This window comes from Trachemys scripta, chromosome 6, assembly GCF_013100865.1.
Source record: "Trachemys scripta elegans isolate TJP31775 chromosome 6, CAS_Tse_1.0, whole genome shotgun sequence".
Lineage (NCBI taxonomy): Eukaryota > Metazoa > Chordata > Testudines > Emydidae > Trachemys > Trachemys scripta.
Genome location: NC_048303.1, coordinates 64,599,666 through 64,626,740, shown reverse-complemented (window position 1 = coordinate 64,626,740; position 27,075 = coordinate 64,599,666). Strand labels below are relative to the sequence as shown.

Below are 27,075 nucleotides of genomic sequence, written 5' to 3'. Positions count from 1 at the left end.
TCTTATTATACAGTCAAAAAGGATGCCACATTTTTTGAGACATACTTACATTCCTTGCAAGCTTTCTGCTGTTAAGTTATTCCACATGATCTCATTAGCTTGAAGATTTTCATTTTCTTCCAGTAAAGATGTATCAAACACTATTTCTTGTTCTACATTCTCTGGTGACCTGTTAAGTATATAAATAACTTAAGATTTATATTACAGAATATACGTACACACATGCTAAGTGTAGCTCAGAAGCTAAATATTTGTTCCTTTCCAAAATGATTATATCAATAAAAAGCATATTTCAATCATACTGAAAGCAAAAGAAGGTCGAAGATTGGAAACATGCTCGCTTTCGTTCAAAATAAGAGTGGTTTTAAAAAACGCACTAGAAAATAGAAGACTTTTCCTTGGATTAAGATCATTACAGAACTAAGGGTTTTAATGGAACTCCACATGGGTGTATGAGTACACAATAACTGATCCAGTTGCAAGTTTAGGACTAACTAATAATATGAATATTAATCTATATATTAGTAACTGAGATAAAATAAAAATGCATGCACATAATTCCAAGAACTCACTGGGACTACTTACCCGAGTAACAAATGTGCAAGATTAGATCCATAAAGAACAAATAAAACTTATTCTTAAGACAAACTTTGCTTGAAATACTGTAGCACATAGCTAATGTTGTGTATCACATCGCTGTGACTCAGAATTTCTAGCTCCCACAATTGTGTCTGCTTACATATTTTTATCAGTAATTATCAGAGTTTAGTATTTTCTTTTTAAAAAAACTTATTGCTGCATTTAAGACTTCTTTATCATTTAACTAAGTCCTTGGACAGTTTACATACATGGAGATAGACAGGTCAGACAATCTTACAAATAAGGATAAAGCATTACAGTCAAGTAGCAATTTGAAGGAACCCAACTGAAAACAAACTAAGCATATACCATTTTTCAGTATTAATGCTTAACATAGAATATGGTTTCTTCTAGAGAGGTAAAAATGGATTAGAATGGAAAGTTTATACCTGTGAGCTTCTATGAAGCTATTGTACTCTGAGTTAGGGTCTATCTGTTCAACAGAAGTCTGGATCTCTTTATGGACATTCACTATCTCTTCTGTTACAAGACTGGTGATCTGACTGTATTCATCAAGGATTCCTTTTCTGGGGGAAAAAATACCATAATTCATAAATTCAAAGGCCCGAAGGGACCATTATGATCAGATAGTCTAACCCCATGCATAACACAGGCCATAGAACTCCTCCAAAATAATTCCAAAAGCATATATAATGTATTACATAGCATGTTTTTATGAAATATATATTTACAAACTAAAAGAACACATTCAGATATTTTCTTATTTTTTCTAAACCTTTAGTGTAAACCTTCATAATACTTGGCACTCTTTAATATACTAAAGCACTTAGTTTTAAGAATTTTAACCCTGAATTCAACAAAAAGGGGTAAACTTTTTTGTTCTTGTTCCTAGTTTTCATTCTTCATACAACAATTTTACTAATATTTAAAAATTCAGCATGTTCTTAATATTCTTATTCTGTTCTGCTACTACATTTTTAAGTTACATCTCTGTAGTAACTGATGTAAAATTAAACTATGATAACAGAGTTGAGTGTCTTGCAGTTAGTTGTTCCTATAAATGGCTGTTCCAGTTGGCTACAGATTGAGAGAGAGAGAGAGGAATCGGATTGTACATTATTGGAAGAAATAAAGGACCAAATTATGGCCCCTCCATCAAAGGCATTCTGTGAAAGGGAGGGCTCTGGGAGCATATTCCCTTCCACCACCCCAGTGCCTCCAAACAGATAGCAGACAAATTAAGGAACCACTAACACAAGCAGCACTATTGGTTACTCATGGCACCATATATCATTACCAAGGAACAACTGCAGCTGTACTTCATCTGAACCCCCCACTGATCATTTTATCATCAAAATGTAGAGCTGCAACACTGCCTCATTGGTTTAATAAAGAATGAGCTAGTTTAATCCAAGATAACAAAATATTGTATGTTTTATTTTATTACTAGATCACCAGAAAAAGCACACGCATGCTCATGTCACATTTCAACATATATACAACAGTAAATAAGGAAGTGTTATTTACTTCTTCTCATAACACAAGAATGGGGGTCACCAAATGAAATTAATAGACAGCAGGTTTAAAACAAACAAAAGGAAGTATTTCTTCACACAGTGCACAGTCAAGCTGTGGAACTCTTTGCCAGAGGATGTTATGAAGGCCAAGACTATAACAGGGTTCAAAAAAGCACTAGATAAGTTCATGGAGGATAGGTCCATCAATGGCCAGAAGCTGGAAATGAGTGACAGAGAATGGATCACTTGAAGATTAGCTGTTCTGTTCATTCCCATGGGGCACCTGGCATTGGCCACTGTCGGAAAACTGGATACTGGGCTAGATGGACCTTTGGTCTGACCCAGTATGGTGTTCTTATATCTACCAAACCAAAAAACCCAACAGCAGGAATATTTAATTTTTGGCATTCCATAGCCATTTTCTATTTTACCTTTTTACACTTTCAACATTAACTTCAGCTATCACACTGTGTTCAGAAGGAAGTCAACAAAAAATGTAAATACTGATTACTACTGACCAAGCAGAGTGGAGTGCACAGAAGGATCATTAATCTATTTTCCTTGTGATAATTTTTCAAGTAGATGCTTAATGAACCTCAAAAATGTTGCTTGCCTGGATTTCCTCACTATTTGAGTAAACCGTGGAGGCAAGAAAAAAATTCAAGTTCAATCTAATATTAGAAGATATTAAAAAAATTAAAAATACAAGGTACGTGATTTATTTGAGATGAACATAAAAAGAAGTGGGCATTCAGGAAAGCAAATATTTATACAAGTCTTAAAAAATGGTATTTGTAGAATGGGTTAATTGCCTATTTTCTATAATAGTTTCTGTGATAAAGATTTTCTTCCCTTCAGTTCTAGGCATTTTCTTCCATTCTATCATCAAGTTGAAGCTATACTACATCTTACCAATTCACTATAGGGCCACCAGTCCATAAAACCAGGATTTTTCAACCATACTTCATGAAGGTGTCTCACCTCCCCTACACTAAAGCCACCCAGATCCTAGCCTGAAATGCCCTGAAACATCAGCTTTGGTTCACCTTAGACTCAATGTTATCCAATAGTAGCAGTGTTCCAGTGGAATGCCACTTTACAAAGAGTATTCTACTAAAAAGGTGATTATTTATAAATGGCACCTTTTTACTTACGAGATCTGACCCTGTGTGCATTCAGATATCCATGTCTACTTTAGTGACAAAACTAAATTTTTACTTCTTTATACTCCTGTTGGTCCTGCAGATAAAAGAGAGAAAATGCTGGATTCTATTCCAACTTGTGCATCAACAGAACTATTTATTAAAATCGCAGAGATAAAGTGGGTGAGGTAATATCTTTTATCGGTACAACTTCTGTTGGGAGAGACACAAAGCTTTCAAGCTTACATAAACCTCTTCTTCAGGTCTTGAAAGCTTCTTTTCCACCAAATGAAGTTGGTCCAATAAAAGGTATCACCTCACCCATCTTGCCTCTCTAATATCATGGGACCAACCCAACTAAAACAACACTGCAAACAACAGTATTAAATTACAATCATTTACAGCTATGAACCTCCACTGATGCTACTGGGACTACACACTGGTGTAACTAAGGGCCTAAGGTGGCCCAAACACTCTATTACTGGTGATGATTAAGTTAAGAACTTGGCCTGATTCTCAAAAACTCTAGAGATTGTGTCAGCAGGGCTGGCAATTAGAAAATCCAACTTGGGTACATGTAAATTATGCACATTTTGGGAGGGATTTTCAAAAGCACTCAGTGTTGGTCTTACTCTCAATGGGAGCAGAGGTAGGCCAATACTCAGAGATTCTGAAAATCCCACATTTGATATGAAGTTACTGACAGAATCAACATGAAACCCTGTAGTGTCATTTTTAGATTAACTTTTCCAAGTAGTATCTCAATTGGGGTATGTACATATTTTACCCACTACTGATTTTTTTTTTTAATTATCAGGTCTCTAAAATAAGAACCCCAATCTGGGATTTTTTTATAACTTGAAATGTACATGATATGTATTGTTTCTCAGCACTTGCCTCCATTAGCTGATTGAGTGCAAAAACTGATGACCGAGTCACAACAGAAGCCATCTGAAATACTAGGATAACTAAGAAAACAATTTCTCCATGGTCTCTGTAGATCAATCCTGGGCAGCCAGGTGGAAGAAACTCCCAGCAGCTGATGGAGAAGTACAACTCAAAAAGTAGCTGGCTAATTTGGGTCAGATGGCTAACCGTCTCTCAAGACCCAGGGAGAGAAAGGAGCGGGTATGTCTACACTGCAATTAGACACCAGCAGCTGGCCCATGTCAGCTGACTCAGGCTCACAGGGCTCAGGCTGCAGGCCTATTTAATTGCAATGTAGACTTCTGAGACTGGGCTGCAGCCTGAGCCCTGGGACCCTCCTACCTTGCAGGGTCCTGGAGCCTGGGCTCCAGCCTGAGCCTGTGTCTACACCACAATTAAACAGCCCCTTAGCTTACATCCCATGAGCCCAAGTAAGCTGGCATGGGTCAGCCACTGATGTCTAACTGCATTGTAGACATCCCCAAATGGCCCCAGGCTGGTACCATTGACAATAATTGGATTTTTTCCCTGCCTCCTTTCCTACAGAGATCACAGAATTCTATTGTACCAAGTTAAGGAAGCAGCAATTTGCCCTCACCTATTCCTCTCTTTCTAGTCAGATATTAGCAAGGAAAAGAAAACAAGATGATCAAGGAACAAGTTGTTTCGTACAAGCAGTTTAATTCCTGACAAGTTCTGATCTTAAAGGATCCCACAGTGTCCTCTCCATGGTCCTTGAGAATATGTACTTTTTTCAGGAGGCTTCTTCCTTCTTTTGCTATTCTAGTAGCTGCTTTTCTCGCTAACCCTAACCCCAAATTCCTCCAACTTGTCTTTCTGACTCACCCCACCAGTTGACAAAAACAAAAAACAAACAAAACTAAAACCAAAACAAGCACACTATAAGCACTAGTGAGAATGGCTGCTGGGCCAGGATCAAAGAAGTCAATGGGAAAAAGTTTTGGGGGGAATTTTATATTTAAATGAATTTATGTACTGCTTGTTACACTAATCAGCGTGTCCAGACCAAGTCTATTGCATCCCAGGAACCGGGGGCATACCAGGAGGCAGGGTCGGCTCCAGGCACCAGCCTTCCAAGCAGGTGCTTGGGGCGGCATTCTGCAAGGGGCGGCAGTCCGTGTGTTTTTGCCCCCAAGCAGCGCGCTGAATTGCCGCCGCGGACAGCGGGGGCAGTCTGTGTGCCCTTAGGGTGGCACGCGTGTTTCCGCGGCGGCAGCAATTCGGTGGCAGCTTCTGTCTTCAGCCGGAAGAAAACAGAAGCTGCCGCCGAATTGCTGCCGCCGCGGAAACATACATGCTGCCCTAACGGCACACACGGACTGCCTCCGCCCTCCGCAGTGGCAATTCGGCGCGCTGCTTGGGACGGCAAAAACAGTAGAGCCAGCCCTGCCTGGAGGTATAAGGGCTAGAGAAAAGACTCATCAGAATCTGGTGTCCAGCAGGTCAAGCGTCTTTCTGAAAACCAGAGTGGAAGTGCCTAGGGAGCCAGACATGTCACTTTCTCACTGCTCAGAGTCCATGCAGGTTGAGCAAGACTGTCCCACATAAGCTGAAATGAGTGAGGCCATACAACTGGGGTATATTTTGCCTTTCTATTGCTCATTTGAACAGATGTAAACTGAGTGCATTAAAGAACCACTCCTATCTCATGTAATCCCAGATGAGACAGAAGGAAATCAAGGCAGTGATGATTGTGGACAGAAACAGTACATGAACATCAAATCACTGTGCTCAGCGATTGACACTGCTGTCTGTGACTGAGACGAAAAGGGAGAAATCACATGACAAAATTAGGGTCATCTGCAGATTTAGCAAATATGAGTTTAAATTAAATGAAGTTTTAAAAAATGAAGATTGAGGATTTACTCAAAAAAACAACTAATGATTTCAGAAGTTTATAGGGAGAATGCCCTGTCTTTGACATGTCCACATATTCCCTTAAGCCTGAAAAACATGAAGTCCCATTTATTTGAATGGACTTTCTATAGAAAACTGCCACCAGAACAAACGCTGACTTTTTTTGGCCATTCCATTTTATGCCAATAAATAACATTGGTTTATTATTTTCTAATAGTACTAAAATAAAAATTAAATGGAATATTAAATAAAATTGACATCATATTACAAATCAAAAGGAAAAGATTATCTTACAGTGCTTTAACCATTTCTTCTTGCATCTTCTGTAACGAATCAAGTAACAGAGGAAGCGTAGTGTCATAGTACTGGTGCTGATGTAACTGTGCTCCCTTCAGTGCCAACACATACTGATTATGCAGCATGTGAAGTTTCATAGTGGCTTTATCATAACGATCTTTGGCTTTTTCAGTCTCCTTTCCTGAAGGAAAAGAAAAAGGGAACATTCGTACAGTGATTTAACAGCACACTATTACATCACTGCTTGTTAATTATACCAGAAATGAAATATTCACAATTGCATTTTAGATTCATGACAAATTCACCCCTTTTTGCACTTCTAAAACTTTAGGCAGATAGTTTAGAAAAAGAATAACCCTGAGAATTTAATTGGGCCAAATTCTGCTCTTCTTACGGATGATCAAATATGGCAAAAACTCCCAGTGACTCTCAAAACACTTTTCCTCCACATTATCTTCTTTTGAAACTGGAGATTAACTCTCCTCCACACTAGAAAAATCCAACTGAAAATTATCTAACCAAAGACTCTGATTTACAGATCTGAATTCTTTATTCAAATTTCCCCTAAAGACTCTTAACTAACTATAGTGGGCACTTTCCTGTGCATCTCAAGTGTTTTGTCTTATGTGTCTTTCTTTCAGGCCAAGATGTTGCAATAACCTCTATGGAGGCAGAGAGCTTCACCCATACAGAACTTATTACAGGATCAGAGCCTTAGAATATAACCTCTCCAAGGCAGCAAGTGTTTTGATATTTGTGACACACTCTTGATAACAGTAGTGTCTTGTACAAAGGCAAGCATACGATCAATACTTAAGTAAATGATAATTAATCTCTCTCTAAGGCCTGGTCTACACTACGACTTTAATTCGGATTTATCAGCTTTAATTCGAATTAACCCTGTAACCGTCCACACAACGACGCCATTTAATTCGATGTAAAGGGCCCTTTAAATCGATTTCTGTACTCCACCCCAACGAGCGGAGTAGCGCCAAAATCGATTTTAGCAATTCGAATTAGGGTTAGTGTGGCCGCAATTCGATGGTATTGGCCTCCGGGAGCTATCCCACAGTGCATCATTGTGACCGCTCTGGACAGCAATCCGAACTCGGATGCACTGGCCAGGTAGACAGGAAAAGCCCCGCGAACATTTGAACTTCATTTCCTGTTTGCCCAGCGTGGAGAGCACAGGTGACCACAGATACCTCATCAGCACAGGTAACCATGCAGGCTGATAATCGAAAAAGAGCACCAGCATGGACCGTGAGGGAGGTACTGGATCTGATCGCTGTATGGGGAGAGGATTCAGTGCTTGCAGAACTTCGTTCTAAAAGACGAAATGCAAAAACTTTTGAAAAAATTTCCAAGGGCATGATGGAGAGAGGCCACAATAGGGACTCTGAGCAGTGCCGCGTGAAGGTCAAGGAGCTCAGACAAGCCTATCAAAAAACAAAGGAGGCAAACGGTCGCTCCGGGTCAGAGCCACGGACATGCCGCTACTACGCCGAGCTGCATGCAATTCTAGGGGGGGCTGCCACCACTACCCCACCTTTGTTCGTGGATTCTGGGTCGGGGATAGTCTCGACGCCTGAGGATTCTGCCGAGGGGGTAGAGGAGGAGGAGGAGGAGGAGGAGGATGAGCTTGCAGAGAGCACACAGCACTCCATTCTCCCCAACAGCCAGGATCTTTTTATCACCCTGACTGAAGTACCCTCCCAAGCCAGTACCCAAGACTCTGACCCCATGGAAGGGACCTCAGGTGAGTTTACCTTTTAAAATATAAAACTTGTTTTAAAAGCAAACAGTTTTTAATGATTACTTTGCCTGACTTTGCATTCGCGGTCAGTTCAGCTACTGGAAAAGTCTGTAGCTACTGGAAAAGTCTGTTAACGTGTATGGGGATGGAGCGGAAATCCTCCAGGGACATCTCCATGAAGCTCTCCTGGAGGTACTCCGAAAGCCTTGCCAGAAGGTTTCTGGGCAGTGCATCCTTATTCCCTCCTCCATGGTAGGACACTTGACCACGCCATGCTTGCAGCAAGTAATCTGGTATCATTGCCTGACAAAGCCTGGCAGCGTATGGTCCCGGTGTTTGCTGGCATTCAAGCAACATCCGTTCTTTATCTTGTTGTGTAATCCTCAGGAGAGTGATATCACTCCTGGTAACCTGGTTGAAATACGGGAACTTAATTAAGGGGACAGAGGTGGCCGTTCCTACTGGGCTGTTTGCCTGTGGCGGAAAATAAATCCTTCCCTGCAGTTAGTTTTTCGCGTTTGGCTAGCAGGGATCTTCCCTGTTACCAGCCACGCGGTGGGGGGAGGGTACTGTGATCATCCCAGAGAATTCATGGCGAGGGGGGGGGTCGGCGGCGGGGGGGGGGGGTAGTTTGGTGCCTGCAGGGATCTTCCTGCAGGGTTAGTTTGTTTTCTGGTGCTGCTGAATGTTAACAGAAAAACCGCAGCACTCTACTTGCCTGAAGGGGCCCAGACAAGCACCACCACACTGCCCCCCCCCCCCAACTGGCTGAGATTGGCCAGGCTTCTGCAGCACTCTACAAGCTATGCTTGGTATGTTGGAAAGCACGGACGGCGCTGAAGCTTACCATGGCCGCATGCAAGCCGAATTCTGTTGCCCAGACCTGTGATTGATCTCTAGCAGCAAAGCCACAGGCACTCAGCATTAAGAGGCAAAATGCGACCTTGCACAGAAATCACGTGCTATGTAATGTGAACAGTGTTGGTCACCGTGAAAGAGTATAAGCATTGTTCTGCAAAATGTAGCTTTTAAAACAATTCTCTCTTTTTTCCCCTCCCTACAGCAGCTGCAAATTCCTCAAGCCTCCCTCCTCCATCCCGAAGGTTATCACAGATAAGGCGTCGTAAGAAGAAGACGCGGGAGGACGTTTTCTGAAATTATGCAATCCAGCAGGAGTGACAGAGCTCATCTGAATGAGTGGAAGGAAACAGTTTCAAAGTATAGGAAAGAAGTCAGTGAACGTGAGGACAGGAGGGACCAACGTGAGGAGAGGAGGGACCAACGTGAGGAGAGGAGAGACGATCGAGATGAGAGATGGCGGCAGGAAGACCAGAGGATGAAGGATGCAACGCTGGGGCTGCTCCGGCGTCTGGTGGAGGTTCAGGAACGGCTGCTGGAAAACAGACTGCCGCTTCAGCCCCTGTTCCACCCTCCCCCCTCCCCATGTTCCGTATCCTCCTCACCCAGACGTGTAAGAACGCGGGGGGGGAGGCTCCGTACACCTTCCCATTCCACCCCAGTAGACAGCCCAAGCAAAAGGCTGTCATTTTTTTAACCTTTTCTTTGTGGCTTTTTCCTTCCCAGCAATCCTCCTCCCAAATACCACCCGGGTTCCCTCCCTCTTTTTCTAATCTATTAATAAAGAATAAATGATTTTTAAATGATAGTGACTTTATTTGGTTTGAAAGAAAGCTGGGGGAAGGGGCAGGGTGGGTTCCTTACAGAAAATCAGTCAGTAAAGGGGGAGGGTATTCATGAAGGAGAAACAAACAGATATTTCACACGGTAGCCTGGCCAGCCATGAAACTGGTTTTCAAAGCTTCTCTGATGCACAGCGCTTCATGGTGTGATCTTCTAATCGCCCTGGTGTCTGGCTGCGCGTAATCAGCAGCCAGGCGATTTGCCTCAGCCTCCCACCCCGCCATAAAGGTCTCCCCCTTACTTTCACAGAGATTGTGGAGCACACAGCAAGCAGAAATAACAATGGGGAGATTTCTTTGGCTGAGGTCAGAGCGAGTCAATAATGAACGCCAGCGGCCTTTTAAACGGCCAAATGCACATTCTACCACCATTCTGCACTTGCTTAGCCTGTAGTTAAACAGCTCCTGACTCCTGTCCAGGCTGCCTGTGTATGGCTTCATAAGCCATGGCATTAAGGGGTAGGCTGGGTCCCCAAGAATAACTATGGGCATTTCAACATCCCCAACGGTTATTTTCTGGTCCGGAAAGTAAGTCCCTTGCTGCAGCCCTTTAAACAGAGTAGTGTTCCTGAAGACGCGAGCGTCATGAACCCTTCCCGCCCAGCCCGCGTTGATGTTGGTGAAACGTCCCTTGTGATCCACAAGTGCTTGCAGCACCATTGAAAAGTACCCCTTGCGGTTTATGTACTCGGTGGCTTGGTGCTCCGGTGCCAAGATAGGGATATGGGTTCCGTCTATTGCCCCACCACAGTTAGGGAATCCCATTGCAGCAAAACCATCCACTATAGCCTGCACATTTCCCAGAGTCACTAACTTTCGTAGCAGCACCTGAGTGATTGCTTTGGCTACTTGCATCACAGCAGCCCCCACAGTAGATTTGCCAACTCCAAATTGATTCCCGACTGACCGGTAGCTGTCTGGCGTTGCAAGCTTCCACAGGGCTATCGCCACGCGCTTCTCAACTGTGAGGGCTGCTCTCATCTTGGTATTCTGGCGTTTCAGGGCAGGGGACAGCAAGTCACAAAGTTCCATGAAAGTGCCCTTACGCATGCGAAAGTTCCGCAGCCACTGGGAATCGTCCCAGACCTGCAACACTATGCGGTCCCACCAGTCTGTGCTTGTTTCCCGGGCCCAGAATCGGCGTTCCATGGATAGAATCTGCCCCATTAACAACATGATCTCCAAAGCACCGGGGCCTGTGGTTTCACTGAATTCTGTATCCGTGTCTGTGTCCATGTCCTCATCATGCTGCCGCCGCCGCTGCCTCCTCTCCTCGTTTTTCTGGTCCTGGCTGAGCATAAACTCCACGAGAACGCGCGAGGTGTTTGCAATATTCATGAGTGCTGTCTTGACCTCAGCGGGCTCCATGCTTGCCGTGGTATGGAGTCTGCAGTGTTCACCCACCCAAGAAAAAAGGCGCGAAAATGGTTGTCTGCCGTCCGTTGCTTTCATGCAGGGAGGGAGGGAGGGAGGGAGGAAGTGAGACTGTACCCAGAACCACCTGCGACGATGTTTTTTGTCCCATCAGGCACTGGGATCTTAACCCACAATCCCAATGGGCGCGGGAGACTGCGGGAACTATGGGATAGCTATGGATTTGCTACCCACAGTGCAACGGTGCAGAAATCGACGCTAGCCCCGGTACTTGGACGCACACCACCGAATTACTGTGCTAGTGTGGCCGCACTCATTTCGACTTTATACAACCTGTATCTCAAATCCGAATTATCTAAATTCGGATTAATCCCGTAGTGTAGACATACCCTAAGAGGCAACAACTACTACGGTTGCATAATTCAAAATACTTTAAAAAACACAACACAACATTTGCATTTCTAGCGGTTTGAGATTGTAATATTTTTAAACAGTTTCTGAAAATTATTTTGACACTTAAAGTTCAATGGTCATGACCATTATAATGCATTTAAAAAAAAAATCACTATCTTATGGGTAAACAAAGCTTATACTAAAGCTATCAATAAAACTCTTTGCCTCCCAATCAGAAAAATTCAGACTGTGGAACCACATTTCCCAGCTTCGCAAAGACAGTAATTGTGCACAATTATTTTAAAAGATAATTGGTTTTCGGGTAATAAAACAAATTTTCCAATTACCTATTTTTTCCCATGTAGAAGAAACAGATTTCTCAGGCTATAAAGTGATCTAGATGAACCCTTCGCATTCTGTGTACCAAACAGAAATCATGTACATCTCCACACCCTCACTAGTCAACTCTTTATCTTAGGCACCTATGCTAACTACTTCACCTTCCACAACAGGATTGAATGAATTGCTAAATTCTCCAAAAATTAAATTGTTCGAGTTACATTTACATAGAACTCCCACTCTCCAGAGTCCACATTCTTAACTGAATACCTCTGTAGTACTTTCCTCAGGGTCACAATCGTTAGATGCTGTGTTTGCCCAAAGAAGAACTAGCGCCTCTACACTTAAGTTAGGTCGGCATAGCTATGTCAGTCAGGGGTATTAAAAATCCCACATCCCTTAGTTCCATACCTATTCTGACCTAACCCCCAGTGTAAAAGCAGGTTTATCGATGAAAGAATTCATCTGTCGATAGAGGTGTCATTACGCAGGGAGGCAGTGTTCCAAAACCAATGGAAAAATATCTTCAGTCAGTATAGGCTGCATCTGCACTATGGGATTATGCCAGCATAGCTATGGCAGCCTACCTATGCCAGTAAAGCCTCCACAGCATAGACCAGGGGTCAGCAACCTTTCAGAAGTGGTGTGCCAAGTCTTCAATTTAAGTGTGCCAGTAATACATTTTACGTTTACAGTGGCTGGCGAATGGAACCCCAGACTCGCAACGGGCTGAGTGGACCAGCAGCTGGAACCCCAGGCCGGCAGCGGGCTCAGCTCGCTGCCGGTCTGGGGTTCTGTCCACTGGCCCTTGCCAGCCGGGGTCCCGGTCACCAGCCCCGCTCAGCCCGCTGCTGGCCCGGGGTTCCGTCCATCCAGGCCACCAGCGGGCTGAGCAGGGCCGGCGGCGGGGACCCCAGGCCAGCAGCAGCATGCCACAGTAAATCAGCTTGCATGCCGCCTTTGGAACATGTGCCATAGGTTGCTGACCCCTGGCACAGACATACTCTTATGCTTCAACCAGAGAATGACTGTATTCCGCAGGCAACATAAAACCAGCAGGCAGTTGTTTTTAATTTTTTTAACTGTTATATTCACTGTACGTCTCTTGGAAAAGTAGAACACCTTTTGCAGAACAACATAGAACTCAAAATACCTAACATTTTTTTTTGAGAGTTTCCATATACAAAACTGCCACACTACCAATATTTTGCTACATGCAAATTATGATATATATAGATATATGCAGCTGTTCACCCGATGCACCATGATGACCAAATGCACAGCTGAACATGTTCATGTTGATCATCATCACAACCACACTGCTGCAGAGACCCTCAGTATTACAACACCCTCAGAAACACTACGATAAAGGACAAATTAGTCCTTTTATCTCTAACTCAGATATGTAATTGCTTTCCATAAAGGATTCCTTTATGACACATCACAACTCATTTCAGAATAAATCACACTATCAGTATGCACCCTCAACTTTTAACTAACAGCTTTTGGACCCACTATTAATATAAAGAACTCAACTACAACATTATATCTAGATTGAATTTTTTTACCAATAGAATTCAGCGAAACAACATGCACAGTTGATCAACTTGTCAATTAGAGGTGAGGAAAACATCCAAGTTCTCTTTATCTGTATAATTAATTTCATAAACAGATCTAATTATAATTCTATTGCCATCACTTGTTGACAAATCTGTTTAATGTTTATAGTAATAGACTGCATATACAGAATGTTGTGCTATAAACATTATAATAAAGCTGGCAAAATTCAATTATGCAAGTTTGACATTTGCATGAGAATCTGGAGTGCTTGTTAAACTATTCTAGGAAGTCAATTATTTCAGTTTTTATTATGAACTTTTCAAGTGTTTATTACCTATGATATAAACATCATACTGTACAACATGGTAGTCCGCTATTTTTAAAAAATATTTTATTTCAAAAATTAAAGATGTCAAATGGTCTCAGCATCATTCCAGTCCTTACACCTATACATTCTGCGGTCCTATGCCTTCTACAGCCTAATATTTACTCTGAATAAAATAGCAGAGAAACTGAATCATTAAATTTCTTTACAACCATTAATATATTAAGCTCACTTTCAAAATGTACACTTGAGTTTTACATTAAGTCAAAGAGCAAACAGTTCAAAGAACCTGAGTCTCAGAAAATAAACTATGTGAAAAATTTTGTTCTATTTCTGTATTTGCAGACATACTGTATCATCAAGTGTAGGTTAATATGCAAGAAAGTGACTCAGAGTCTCCTTTTTCTCTTCTGTCTCCTATAACTTTTTATACTTCATCGAAAACTAGAAGTTAAAGCTCAAATTTGGAGAGGTGCTAAGTACCTGCAGCTATCACTGACAAAAAAAGAATTTACGTGTTCAGCACTTCTCCAGATTTGGACTATTTGGTTCATATGGCAAAATCCTGAATTCATGTAAGTCAGTGACAAAACGCCCATTGACTTCAATGGGGCAAGGAATTCAGTCCTACACTCTGCAGCTAGATATTTGTTACACAAAGTTAAATATATAAATCAAAAAGAGACAAGTACATACATAACATGCTGATGGATGCTACAGAAAACCTTTAGAAGGATAGACAAATTCTATCACATATACCATTTCCCCAGCTAACTAAAATGTTACGAAACTGTTACACTTCTATGTTACACTTATATTTTCAATTCAGCTACATGATAATATACATCTGACTAATAATACATAAATAATTGGCATCGCAAGACTGGGAGGCGGGAGAAGTGGAGCGGCTACTGTGCTGGGAGAGGGAGTCTGAGCCGCACGTGGCCGGCAGCCCAGACCAGGAATGCTGTAAAAAAAAAAAAAATGGGGGCACCAAATTTTGGCGCCCCCAAATCTTGGCGCCCTAGGCAACCACTTAGTTTGCCTTAATGGTAGCACCGGCCCTGCTTGCATCATGATAGAAAAGTAGCCCTTTCTGTTGCTGTACTGTGTGGCAAGGTAGTTTGGTGCCAAAATAGGGATATGCGTGCAGTCTATCATTCCACCGCAGTTCGGAAATCCCATTGCTGCAAATCCATCTAATATGTCCTGCATGTTCCAAGAGATGCAAGAGGCGATTTATGACCCCCATATACTTGTATGACTTGCAGTGGATTTTCCAACTCCAAATAGATTTCCTATTGACCAGTAGCAATTTGGCAATGCTAGTTTCCACAGTGCGATCGCCATTTGCTTCTCCACTGTCAATGCAGCTCTCATGTTATTGTCCCTGAGCTCATAGGCATCGACTCCATGGATGCTCCGGGGCTGGAGCACCCACAGGAAAAAAATGGTACTGAGCACCCATCAGCAGCCCCCCATTAGATCCCCCGCCTCCTCCAGCGCCTCCCGGCAGGCCCCACAAATCAGCACCTCCTCCTCCCTCCCCGTGCCTCCTGCCCACCGCAATCATGCAGCAGCGTGCAGGAAGCTGGGAGGGGAGGAGGGAGGAGCTAGGACACGGCACACTCGAGAGAGGGGGCAGAACTGGGCAGGAAGAGGTGGGGCAGGGTGGAGCGGGGGCGGGAAGAGGTAGGGCAGGGCTTTGGGGCAAGGGATGGACTGGGGGTGGGGACTGGGGCAGAGCCGGTGGTCGAGCACCCCCCAGCACTTTGGAAAGTCGGCTCCTTGCCTGAGCTGGGAGACTGGACCATGTTCAGTGCACAGAGGCAGGAATGTGTCCTTGTGGATCTGAGAGTTCTGCAGCCACTGATCGTCATCCCAAGCCTGCATTATGATCAATTCATATTTGATCTCTCACTCCTCATCTCCAAAGGAAACCTGCACAACATTTTCAAAAGACAAGCCTGGGAGCTTCAATTCATAACTTTGCTAGACACTAAAAATCATGAACTGGAGAGAGAGATTGAATTTATGGCTTATTACAACAATCTATAACCCACTAACAAGTCCTACCAGCTGCCTCCCCCACCCCTTCCTTTCCTCCTATGACTGGAAGGGTGTTAATGGGCCTCTTCACCTTAAATCGTCCCTTGAAATGTGTATTGACAACTCATGCTAAACTATCTGCTCCACAGTGTATTTAGCTGTAACACTGAATATGTTTCCCAGACCTGAAGAAGTGCTCTGTGTAAACACGAAAACTAGTCTGTCTCACCAACTGAAGTTGTTCCAATAAAAGATTACTTCACACACTTTGGGCTTGTGTACACTGGCAAGTTTTGTCGCCAAAAACTGGCTTTTGGCGACAAAACAGCGGTAGCGTACACACTGCAATATGACTTTTTTTTGAAAAAAAACCCACCTAGTTTTGGTGACAAAAAACTTCCACCCCTGCGAGAGACTTTTGTTTTTTCCCCTCCCTTTATTGTCAACAAACATGCAGTGTAGACACCACAGGGTTTTTTTCGATTTTACTGGCCTCCAGAAAGTATACCACAATTCTCATGCTGCCACTCTAGTCAGCAGTTTGAACTCCGCTGACCTGCAGCCAACCCGCCCCTCCCTCTTGCGAGGCCCGGGAATTTTAAATCTCATCTCCTGCTTGCTGGCTTCCCAGAGAAGCTTCCCAGGTGAGCATGGCTGGCTATCGCACCAAACGCACTCCCGGTTGGACCACCTCCGAGTTGTTGGATCTGATCAGTATATGGGGAGAGGAGTCTGTTCAGTCACAGCTGTGAGTGACCAGCAGGAATTGGGACACATATGGGCAAATTTCTGAAGCTTGTGTGAAAAGGGCTATGATCGGGACACACAGCAGTGCAGAGCGAAGATAAAGGAGCTGAGGCAGGTGTACCATAAGGTGCGAGAGGCGAACCATCGCTCTGGTGGTGCACCTAAGACTTGCTGCTTCTATAAGGAGCTGAATGCTATCCTCGGTGGTGACACCACCTCCATCGCCAATAGCCCCGTGGATACTTTGCAGGCAGCAGAAAGACGGGGTAACCCGCAGGCTGAAATTCTGGATGAAGAAGTCGAGCTAGAAGAGGATGTGGTGCTCCCAGTGGGGTCACCTGGTGGGGCAGGCAGCCAGGAACTTTTCTCCACTCCAGAAGTGCTCAATGGGGAGCAGGAAGCAAATGAGATTCTGGGTAAGTTGCTGTGGCTTGTGTAGGGAATCAAAAAGTGGGATGCAGGTAATTTTTCTGTGAGCTGGACATTGCCCTGTGCAGCTAGTCTGCATGGCCAAGCAGGGTGTTGATGGACATCGAGACCTGCAGGGAATCCTCCAGAGGGAGGCTCTGGAAAGTTTCAACTAGGTACTTGATAATCCTCTGCCACAGATTCCAAGGGATTGCAGCCTTGTTAGTTCCCAAACTGTAGGAAACTGTATCATGCCATTTAGCAATCATTGGAGCTGGGACCAAAGCGGCACATAGCTGAGCTGCATATAGACCAGGGTGAAAGCCTGAAGCATTCAGCAGCTGTGCCCTGGTTTCTCTGGTCACCCGCAGCAGTGAGATGTCAGCCATCAGGTTGGCCGCCTGTGAAAAAGTGTTTTTAGAATGAGTTCCCTGCAAAGCTGCCCTGCAAGCCGTGACCTTTTTGTCCGTACGCACAACCACCTTCCCCACACTCCCAACACTCACCATGATTGGGGTGCTCGCGGAGCTGTGTGCCTGCCTAGAGTCTCAGAGAAAAAGTGCTTTCTACTAGCAAAATGCCCTTTTTACTAAAATGTTTCAATCATTTGCTGGAATGTAACAATCCCTCTTCTGTTCAGCACAGACTTTGAAGAACATGCTACGCACACCCGTGAACCGGCTTCGGCAGATAAGAAAAAACCCTAGGCGCAGCAAAGAAGACATGTTCCGGGAGGTGCTGCAGCATGATGAGACACAGACCAGGGAATGGAAAGAGTGCTGGGAAGCTGAAAGGCAGGACAGAAAAGAGAATGCTGCATTTGCTAGGCAAGCGACAGAGCAGATGATAAAAGTTATGGAGGATCAGACAGAGATGCTCAAGTCTTTGATATAATTGCAGACTGAGCAGATCGGTGGCCAACCTCCACTGCAGCACATGCAGATGCACAATTTTTTGCCAACTCCACCCCCCTCTATGCCCACACATTCCTTTTCACTTCACAGCACTCTTGAGTTTTCCCATCACTCCACCCCATCTCACAGTTTACACAATGAAAGCTGGAGCTACACACGGTGTGAGGTTTTACCCTTTTTAACAATAAATAAAGGCTAAGGTATTTAATGGTACAGTGTTTTTATTCTGTGTTCTACAAAAGCATATAGCAATTAGTTCACTCTGGGGAACAGGCTTCTAAAGCATTGTGTTGCATGGATCTTGGGCCCCAAAATTGTATATGGATGCACCAGGGAAGCAACTCCAATGCAGACATGTGTTAGTGCCCCTCATTGTCAAAGTGGTTCCTCAAAGTCTCTCTGATGTTCATAGCAGCCCTCTGGGCTCCTCTGACAGCCCTAGCATCTGGCTGTTCAAAATGTGCAGCCAAGCGCTCCGCCTCAGTGCTCCACACCTGAGCAAACATTTCACCCTTAGATTCACACAGATTATGCAAAGTGCAGCACGCGGCTATGACCACGGGAATATTATCCTCAGTAAGGTCTAGCCTGCCTTTGAGACACCTCCAGCAAGCTTTCAAACGGCCAAAGGCACATTCAATTACCATGCGGCACCTGCTCAGCCTGTTGTTAAAACGCTCCTTGCTGCTGTCCAGGTGCCCTGTGTAAGGTTTCATGAGCCAGGGCCGTAAGGGGTAAAATGGGTCTCCCAGGATTACTATGGGCATTTCCACATCCCACACTGTGAACCTGTGGTCTGGAAAAAAAGTCCCTGCCTGCAGCTTTCTGTAAAGGCCACTGTTCCTGAATATGTGTGCATCATGCACCTTTCCAGACCAGCCTGCATTGATGTCCATGAAACGCTCCCGGTGATCCACAAGTGCCTGCAATACCATGGAGAAGTATCCATTCCTATTGATGTATTCAGAGGCAAGGTGGTCTGGTGCTAAAATTGGAATGTGTGTGCCATCAATCACCCCGCCACAGTTAGGGAAACCCATCTCTGCAAAACCATCCACTATTTCATGCACATTTCCCAGAGACACGGTCCTATGCAGCAGGATGTGATTTATTGCTCTGCACTCTTGGAGTAATACAACCCCAACAGTTGTACTCCAAATTGATTTGTGACTGACCAGTAGCAGTCTGGATTCGCCAGCTTCCACATAGCAATTGCAACACGCTTCTCTACCGAAAGGGCAGCTCTCAATCTGATGTCCTTGTGCCGCAGGTCGGGGGACAGCTCAGCACATAGCTCCATGAAGGTTGCTTTTCGCATCCTAAAGTTCTGTACCCACTGGTCATCATCCCACACCTGCATGACAATGCGATTCCACCAATCAGTGCTTGTTTCCTTAGTCCAAAAGCGATGGTCTGCCGTATGCACCTGCTCTGTGAATGCACAAAGCACGGATAAGTTGCTGCCACCCATATCACACTCGGGTGCCTGCGATTTATCCTCTGCTAACTCTGCAAGTAACTCTGCGAGTAACTGTGCTGCCATGCGCGATGTCCTCACAACATCTAACGGCGCATAGGAGAGAAGTGCAGGATCCATCCTCTCTCACTGCAGATGCTGGCGCGCACTACAAAGAATGACAGCTGGAAAAAACAGCACAAAAGGAAGCCAGAAAACTTTGGAGGGGTAGGACACAAAGCGGTGCATGACGGTACATTTTGCACATCCCAGGATGCGCCACGTTCCATTTCCACATTCCCACACCTAGTGAAGGATGGTGTCACTAGGCACTGTGGGATACATATCCACAGTCCATTGCTCTCGCTGTGGACAAAGGTGCCCCGAATGTGGACACGATCTGTCAACAGAGGGAGTAAATGTAGACATGCTTTCATTCTTTTTATAGCATAATGTTTACAAAACACTGTTTATTTCTGAATTATTTGTGAGTGAGTAACTGTATATGTATCATGTATTCCTTTTTTTTTTTTTTTTTTTAACCCTTATATACTCCATAGAGTCACTGCCCTCTAGCTCAAAATTATAAAGCTACCTTGGGTCCCAAATTATTGGCAACTGTAGCTAAGAAAAATAATTTATAGAATAAACTGAAAATATTATGCAATGCTTCTCTGTAGTAGGTTTGGTAATGGGAGCCAGCAGCTGATGATTCAGGTGTCATGATAAGGTTAATTTGAAAAAATATTAGGGTGACCTCAACAAAATAAGCTAAACCAGTGAAGACTCTCACACTATTTAATACACAAGGCCAAGGAGTATATTGTAATTCCATTGTTGGCATGGACTGACAAGAGTTCTTTGAAAAGCAGATATTGATCTTAAGGTGTAATCTTAAACTATTTCAAATACAAAAAGTCAAAGAAAAAATACAGTTTCTCATTTGGTGTTCTTTTAACATTAGTGCAAAAGTGTACAGCTTTATCTAGTTGTTAGTTTCAAATAAAATCAAAAGTTTGTGTCAAAAATATCTGGGAAGAAAAATACTTAAGTATTTTTTAAAATATGCATTAAAGCATAGTAGTTTAAGGTATATAATTTCAAAAAGACTTCTTGGAGTTGCCCACATAATTGGGCATTCTGCTGCTCTTTCATTTGCATTTTCAATGCAGAGTGATTATTAAAATCCTATAAAAAATGGCTGATTCGTTTCTATGCCCATTTTTAATATGACAGGTTCACCCACATACATTTTGCTAAAGAAGTCATAGGCATCTTCATGAGTTCAGCTTTGTAAGATGGGTTATATATGGAGACATATCTATTTCATAGAACTGGAAGGGACCCTGTTTGTCTGAGCGATTGGCTGTACAAAAAGTAGGACTGAGTGGACTTGCAGACTCTAAAATTTTACATTGTTTTATTTTTAATGCAGTTTTTTTGTACATAATGCTATATTTGTAAGTTCAACTTTCATCATAAATTGATTGCATTACAGTACTTGTATTAGGTGAATTGAAAAATGCTATTTCTTTTGTTTTTTTACAGTGCAAATACTTGTAATAAAAATAAATATAAAGTGAATACTGTACACCAGGGGTAGGCAACCTAGGGCACACTTGCCGAAGGTGGCACACGAGCTGATTTTCAGCGGCACCCACACTGCCCGGGTCCTGGCCACCGCTCTGGGGGTTCTGTATTTTAATTTAATTTTAAATGAAGCTTCTTAAGCATTTTAAAAACCTTATTTACTTTACGTACAACCCTAGTTTAGTTATATATATTATAGACTTATAGAAAGAGACCTTCTAAAAACGTTAAAATGTATTACTGGCACACAAAACCTTAAATCAGAGTGAATAAATGAAGACTCGGCACACCACTTCTGAAAGGTTGCCGACCCCTGCTGTACACTTTGTATTCTGTGTTGTAACTGAAATCAATATATTTGAAAATGTAGAAAACATCCACAAATATTTAAATAATAGTATTCTATTATTGTTTAATCACGCGATTAATCAAGATTAATTTTTTTAATCGCTTGACAGCCCTAATTTTGATGTGTTTCTATAAAACAGCATAAGCCAACTTGTCTTATTTTATTTACTCTGCTACTCAGGAGCATCAATGTCAGCACAGCAGGCTAGTGCACAGTTCTAAGAAAATTATTTGTTGGCCCACTGCTGCTGCAGAGTAGCAGGGAAAGCGTACACAGTTTTTCCTCAGTAAATCATAGCAAAAGGATTTTTGGGGATTTTTGTCTAACACCTCTTTCCTGCTGACACAGTTGTGGATTTCACTTCTAGAAGACAGTCTAATAGTATCATATACTTTACATTTCATTCAAAATATCCCAGGATGCATCATAAACTATGGCCTCAATCCGGCAAAGGAATACACTAGTGTTGACCCTTACTCATAGACTCATAGACTTTAAGGTCAGAAGGGACCATTATGATCATCTGGTCTGACCCCCTGCATGCTGCAGGCCGCAAGACCCTTCCCTGGACTCTGCCGTTGAAGTCCCCAATCCTGTGTTTTAGTGACTTCAATCGGCTGAGACCCTCCTGCTAGTGATCCCTGCCCCATGCTGCGGAGGAAGGCGAAAAACCTCCAGAGGCTCAGCCAATCTTCCCTGGAGGAAAATTCCTTCCCGACCCCAAATATGGCGATCAGTAATACCCCGAGCATATAGGCAAGAGTCTCTAGCCTGACCCTTGTTGGCCATTATGCTATTCACGTACCATTGCTTGGTTTTCCTTGGCTCAAGTGATATATTTTAAGGCCAGAATGGACCAATATGATCATCTAGGCTGCACTCCTACATAACATAAGCCTTTCACCAAGTAATTCTTGCATGGAACCCAATAAGATTTAGTTGAACTAAAGCATCTCTTTTAGCAAGACATCCAGTCTTGATTTCAATTTTTTAAATGATGGAGAATCAACAACTTGCTATAGTTCATTACCTTTTACTGTTAAGAAGTTGCACCTTTTTTCTGATTTAACTGGTAAGCTGTACCTTCACTGATTCTATAATACCTTTGCCTGCTAGATTAGAAATCCCACTATCATCTGTTGATACTCCTCGTATAGGTAATTCTAGACAGTGATCAAATCACCTCTTAATTTTCCCTGTGATAAACAAAACAAACTGAGCTTCTTGGGTCTTTACATGGAAGACGTTTTCCAATCCTCAAATCATTCCTGCAACTCTTCTCCAACTTCTCTCCACTTTATCAACACCCTTTTCAAAGTGGGGACATCAGAACTGGATACCATATTCCACAAGTCATCTCACCAGTCTGGTATTAGGTGCAGGGCTGATAGCACCACATAGTACTAGATGCCTGACCCTTCCTATTATAAGATCCTATTTCAGTTGCTTGTAACTTTTCCAAACTTTATTTGAACTGAAATTTTCCATGTCAAGTGCCTAACCAAGGCTGCTTTTTTTAAATTTCAGCCAAAACAGTTCAGCTGTTTTAAAGAATAAGGCTAGGTAAATATATGACATTTTGTCCATGTTAAAAAAAATGTTGTGACCTTTACTTTGAACAACTCTAGCACCCCTATGCTCTGAAGAAGGAACCTGAAATTTGGCAGGAGGTGGGCTTTTTGTCATGGTTGTATCTTTTGCTGTTGCTATGAAATTCTGCCTAAATTTAGCTGTTATAAACCTTTTTAACAAGCTGCAGTTGGCACATGCTCAGTAAAGACTTCTTAGATGTTAGCTGCTAAAATTTCCAAAGATTCCATCCTCACTGAGCATGCTCACACCTCATAGTGAAGACCAGATTGCACATGCAGCATCCCACCAGAACTGAGTATGCGCCAGTTCCAAGGGTGAAGCTAGACTTTCCCTATAATGGGAAAAGGGCTGGGCCAGGCCAGGTACTGGAACTGTGCCTTCAATGACCTCCATGCTGGCATCCAGGCAGTGTAGAAGAGGAAGCTGTCAGATTCAAACTCAGAGGGGACAACAGGTGAAGCCCCAGGGCTGGGAAAGGGCAGGCTGGTATTGTCGAAGAAGGAGACGGGGAGATGGGTGGCAGGGGAAGAAGTTGGAACTAGTTGGGCAAGGAGACTTGGACTGGGATGAGAAGCCTGATAACTGAAGAATGGAACTGAATGAAGAAAGAAGATGGGGCTGATACAACAAGTCAGGGGTGGGAACAGACAGGACTGGGACAGGTTAAAGGGGAGAAAGGAATGGGATATAAGAAGTCAAGCTTTGGGAGTCTAAGCCCAATACAGTACAATATCCTTAAGAGCCTGGAATGGAATTCAAGATTCTTGAATCTCACCATTTGTCTGCTGTCAGCAAATATCTCTGAAACCAACTGGCAAAGTGTCTGTCTCATCCCCATCTACTGATGGTCCACATGGAGGGTGACAACCCCCTCTGCTATCAATTACTCCCTTAAAGCAAGGGCCAGAGATCTATGCAGTGGATCTAAAGGAGCCAACCCTATTGTTGAATCATGACTAGGGCCCTACCAAATTCACAGCCATGAAAAACGCATCACGGACCATGAAATCTGGTCTTTTGTGTACTTTTACCCTATCCTATACAGATTTCAAGGAGGAGACCAGTATTTCTCAAATTGGGGGCCCTGACACAAAAGGAGTTGCGGGGAGAGGGTATCAAGCTTATTTTAGGGGGGTTGTGGTATTGCCACCCTTACATCTGTGCTGCCTTCAGAGCTGACCAGCAGAACGGGGACTGTTGGCCAGGTGCCCAGCTTTGAAGGCAACACACCACCAGCAGCAGTGCAGAAGGAAGAGTGGCAATATCACACCATGCCACTCTTACCTTCTGCTGTGCTGCCTTCAGAGCTGGGCAGCTGAAGAGTGGCTGCTGCATACTGAGGGTCCAGCTCTGCAGGCAGCAGTGCAGAAGTAAAGGTGGCAATCCCATACCACGCCATCCTTACTTCTGTGCTGCTGCTAGCAGCGGCTCTGCCTTCAGAGCTGGGCTCCCGGCCAGCAGTCACCATTCTCCAGCTGCCCAGCTCTGAAGGCAGCCTCACCGCCAGCAGCAACGCAGAATAAGGGTAGCAGTACCAGAACCCCCACCACACACAATACCCTTGTGACCCCCCCCCCCAATTCCTTTTTGGGTCAGGACCCCTACAATTACAAAACAATGAAATTTCAGATTTAAATAGCTGAAATCATGAAATTTATTATTTTTAAATTCCTATGACCGTGAAATTGACCAAAACGGACCGTGAAATTGGGAAGGCCATAATCATGACAGTATGTAAATGATGTTATTAAACACTTGTTTTTAGTGTTTGCTGTTTTAAGCTCTTAGGAAATTTCACATACCCACACAGTCCACTATGTAAAAAGAACATTAAAGTTGCAAAGTCAAGTTGCCAAATACTCAGAAATAACTGAATGTACAGCAGGGGTGGGCAAACTTTTTGGTCCGAGGAATACATCTGGGTATGGAAATTGTATGACTGCTCACGAAATTGGGTGTTGGGCTGCGAGAGGAGGGGAGGGCTCCAGCTGTGGGGGGCAGGCTCTGACATGTGGCCAGAAATGAGGAGTTCAGGGTGCAGGAGGGGACTCCGGGCAGGGGGTGCAGGCTCTGGGGTGGGGCTGGGGATGAAGGGTTTGGGGTGCAGGAGAATGCTCCAGGCTGGGACTGAGGGGTTCGGAGGGCAGGAGGGTGATCAAGGCTGGTGCAGGGGGTTGGAGTGCAGGAGGGGATCAGGGGTGCAGGCTTTGGGCGGCCTTTACCTCAAACAGCTCCTGGAAGCAGCAGCAGCATTTCTCAACTCCGGCTCCTATGTGGAGATGTGGCCAGGTAGCTCTGCGCACTGCCCAGTCCGCAGGTGCCAGAAGGGGGACATGCTGCTGCTTCCGGGAGCCACATGGAGCCACAGCATGCATGGAGTGGGGCAAGCCCCCAGCCCCGCTCCCCAGCTGGAGTGGAGCAAGCCCCAGACCATGATTCCCGACAGGAAATTGAGGGCCGGATTAAAACATCTGAAGGGCCGGATGTGGCCTCTGGGCCGTAGTTTGCCCACCCCTGATGTACAGACAACTTTAATTCAGCCCCCTTGTGTACATGCATTATAATAAGTCTCTGATTACATAATCAAACTATTTTTTCATAGGATCCCTGCCTCATTCAATACACAGGATGGACCAACTCTGGATATAGATCAGGATTACGTCATAAAGAAGACTGTTGTCTCTCGGACTTCCAAGGTCCTAGGTATCTCAAAACTGGCATCCAGAATTAGTGAAAACTTTTTACTTAATGTCTCTATGCCTCAGTTCCCTATCTATAAAATGGTGATAATACACACACACACACACACACCCTGACACCTCACAGGAGTGTTAGGAAAATTAATTAATGTTACTGGAGCACTCAGAAGTGTAGTGATAATTTCCTTATGACTTTTTTCTGTGGTGCTTAATAATTTTGCCTTCAGAGCACATTTAGAATAGCATGCAGTAAATATTGTACGCCACACATTGAACGGTGGAGAGAAAACAAAATATAGAATAGCTGTTCTTTAAGTGAGCACAGTCTACCCTATATGCTGAATGAGGCAGAGGTCTGCAGAAAAATATCATATGTGATCATTTTTGTTCTTTGTTTGTACAACCCCTAGTATGATGGGGTCCTAGTCCATGACCACAGCTCCTAGGCACTCTAATAATGCAAATAATAAATTACAAGAACAAGAAGAATGGAAATAATGACTGGGTCATAATGTAAACAGCACGAGGGGATTGACCTAAGGTTTTGCAGACAACTTTAATTCTGGCATTTCCTAACTTGAGGTCTCAACTTTGCAACCTTAATAATATTTTTTAAACACAGTTATTTTGTATGCAATACAGAGATAATCTCCTTCCCTATTCTTATTCAACATGCCCTTTTTTATACATCCAAGGACTGCATTTACCATTCTGGCTACAGCATTGCATGGGGAGCTCATGGTCATCTGGTTATTCACCATCACCTCAAACTCCTTAGGCCACAGCTTTCCAGAATGCAGTTCCCCATCCTATATGTATGGCCTACAATCTTAGTTCCTAGATATACTATGTTTTATTTGGCTTTATCTAAACTGATATGTGTTTATGGACAGTTTACCAGTTAATCCAGATGCTCTCTGTAAGTGACCTGTTCTTACACTATTTACCTCTCCACCAATTTTTATGAAGAAATCTGTAAATGTTATAATCAATGGTTTTATATTATTTTCAGGATAAATGAAGAAAATATTAACTAGTGTTGGGACAAGAACCAATTCCTGCAGGACACAGATGGAAACACACCTAATTGATGAGGATTCCCCATTAAATATTACATTTTGAGATCCATCAATTATCCATCAATCCATCAACAATTTTATATGGTTGTGATAGGGGCAGACTAGCCAAACTGTGCATGGTCCCTAACAACTTAACAAGAGGCATTACAATTGTAGCAAGGCAATTCACTTGTATGTAAAAAGAAGAACAGGAGTACTTGTGGCACCTTAGAGACTAACAAATTTATTAGAGCATAAGCTTTCGTGGACTACAGCCCACTTCTTCAGATGCATATAGAATGGAACATATATTGAGGAGATATATATACACACATACAGAGAGCATAAACAGGTGGGAGTTGTCTTACCAACTCTGAGAGGCCAATTAATTAAGAGAAAAAAAA

At 43.5% G+C, this 27,075-nt stretch overlaps 1 protein-coding gene across 6 annotated transcripts in view; it reads right to left on the bottom strand.

The window, feature by feature from the left end:
* FER (FER tyrosine kinase) overlaps nucleotides 1–27,075 on the bottom strand; it is a 424,085-nt gene that overhangs the window by 324,227 nt on the left and 72,783 nt on the right. For all 6 annotated transcript variants that reach the window (XR_004646238.1, XM_034774460.1, XM_034774461.1 and 3 more), the window contains 3 exons: nucleotides 6,359–6,542; nucleotides 1,029–1,166; nucleotides 50–169 (listed from right to left, as the gene is read on the bottom strand). Coding sequence is in view for 5 of the 6 variants with exons in the window: in XM_034774460.1 (XP_034630351.1) it covers nucleotides 50–169; nucleotides 1,029–1,166; nucleotides 6,359–6,542 (442 nt within the window). In the remaining variant the exon portion in view is untranslated. The remainder of the gene's footprint in view (nucleotides 1–49; nucleotides 170–1,028; nucleotides 1,167–6,358; nucleotides 6,543–27,075) is intronic.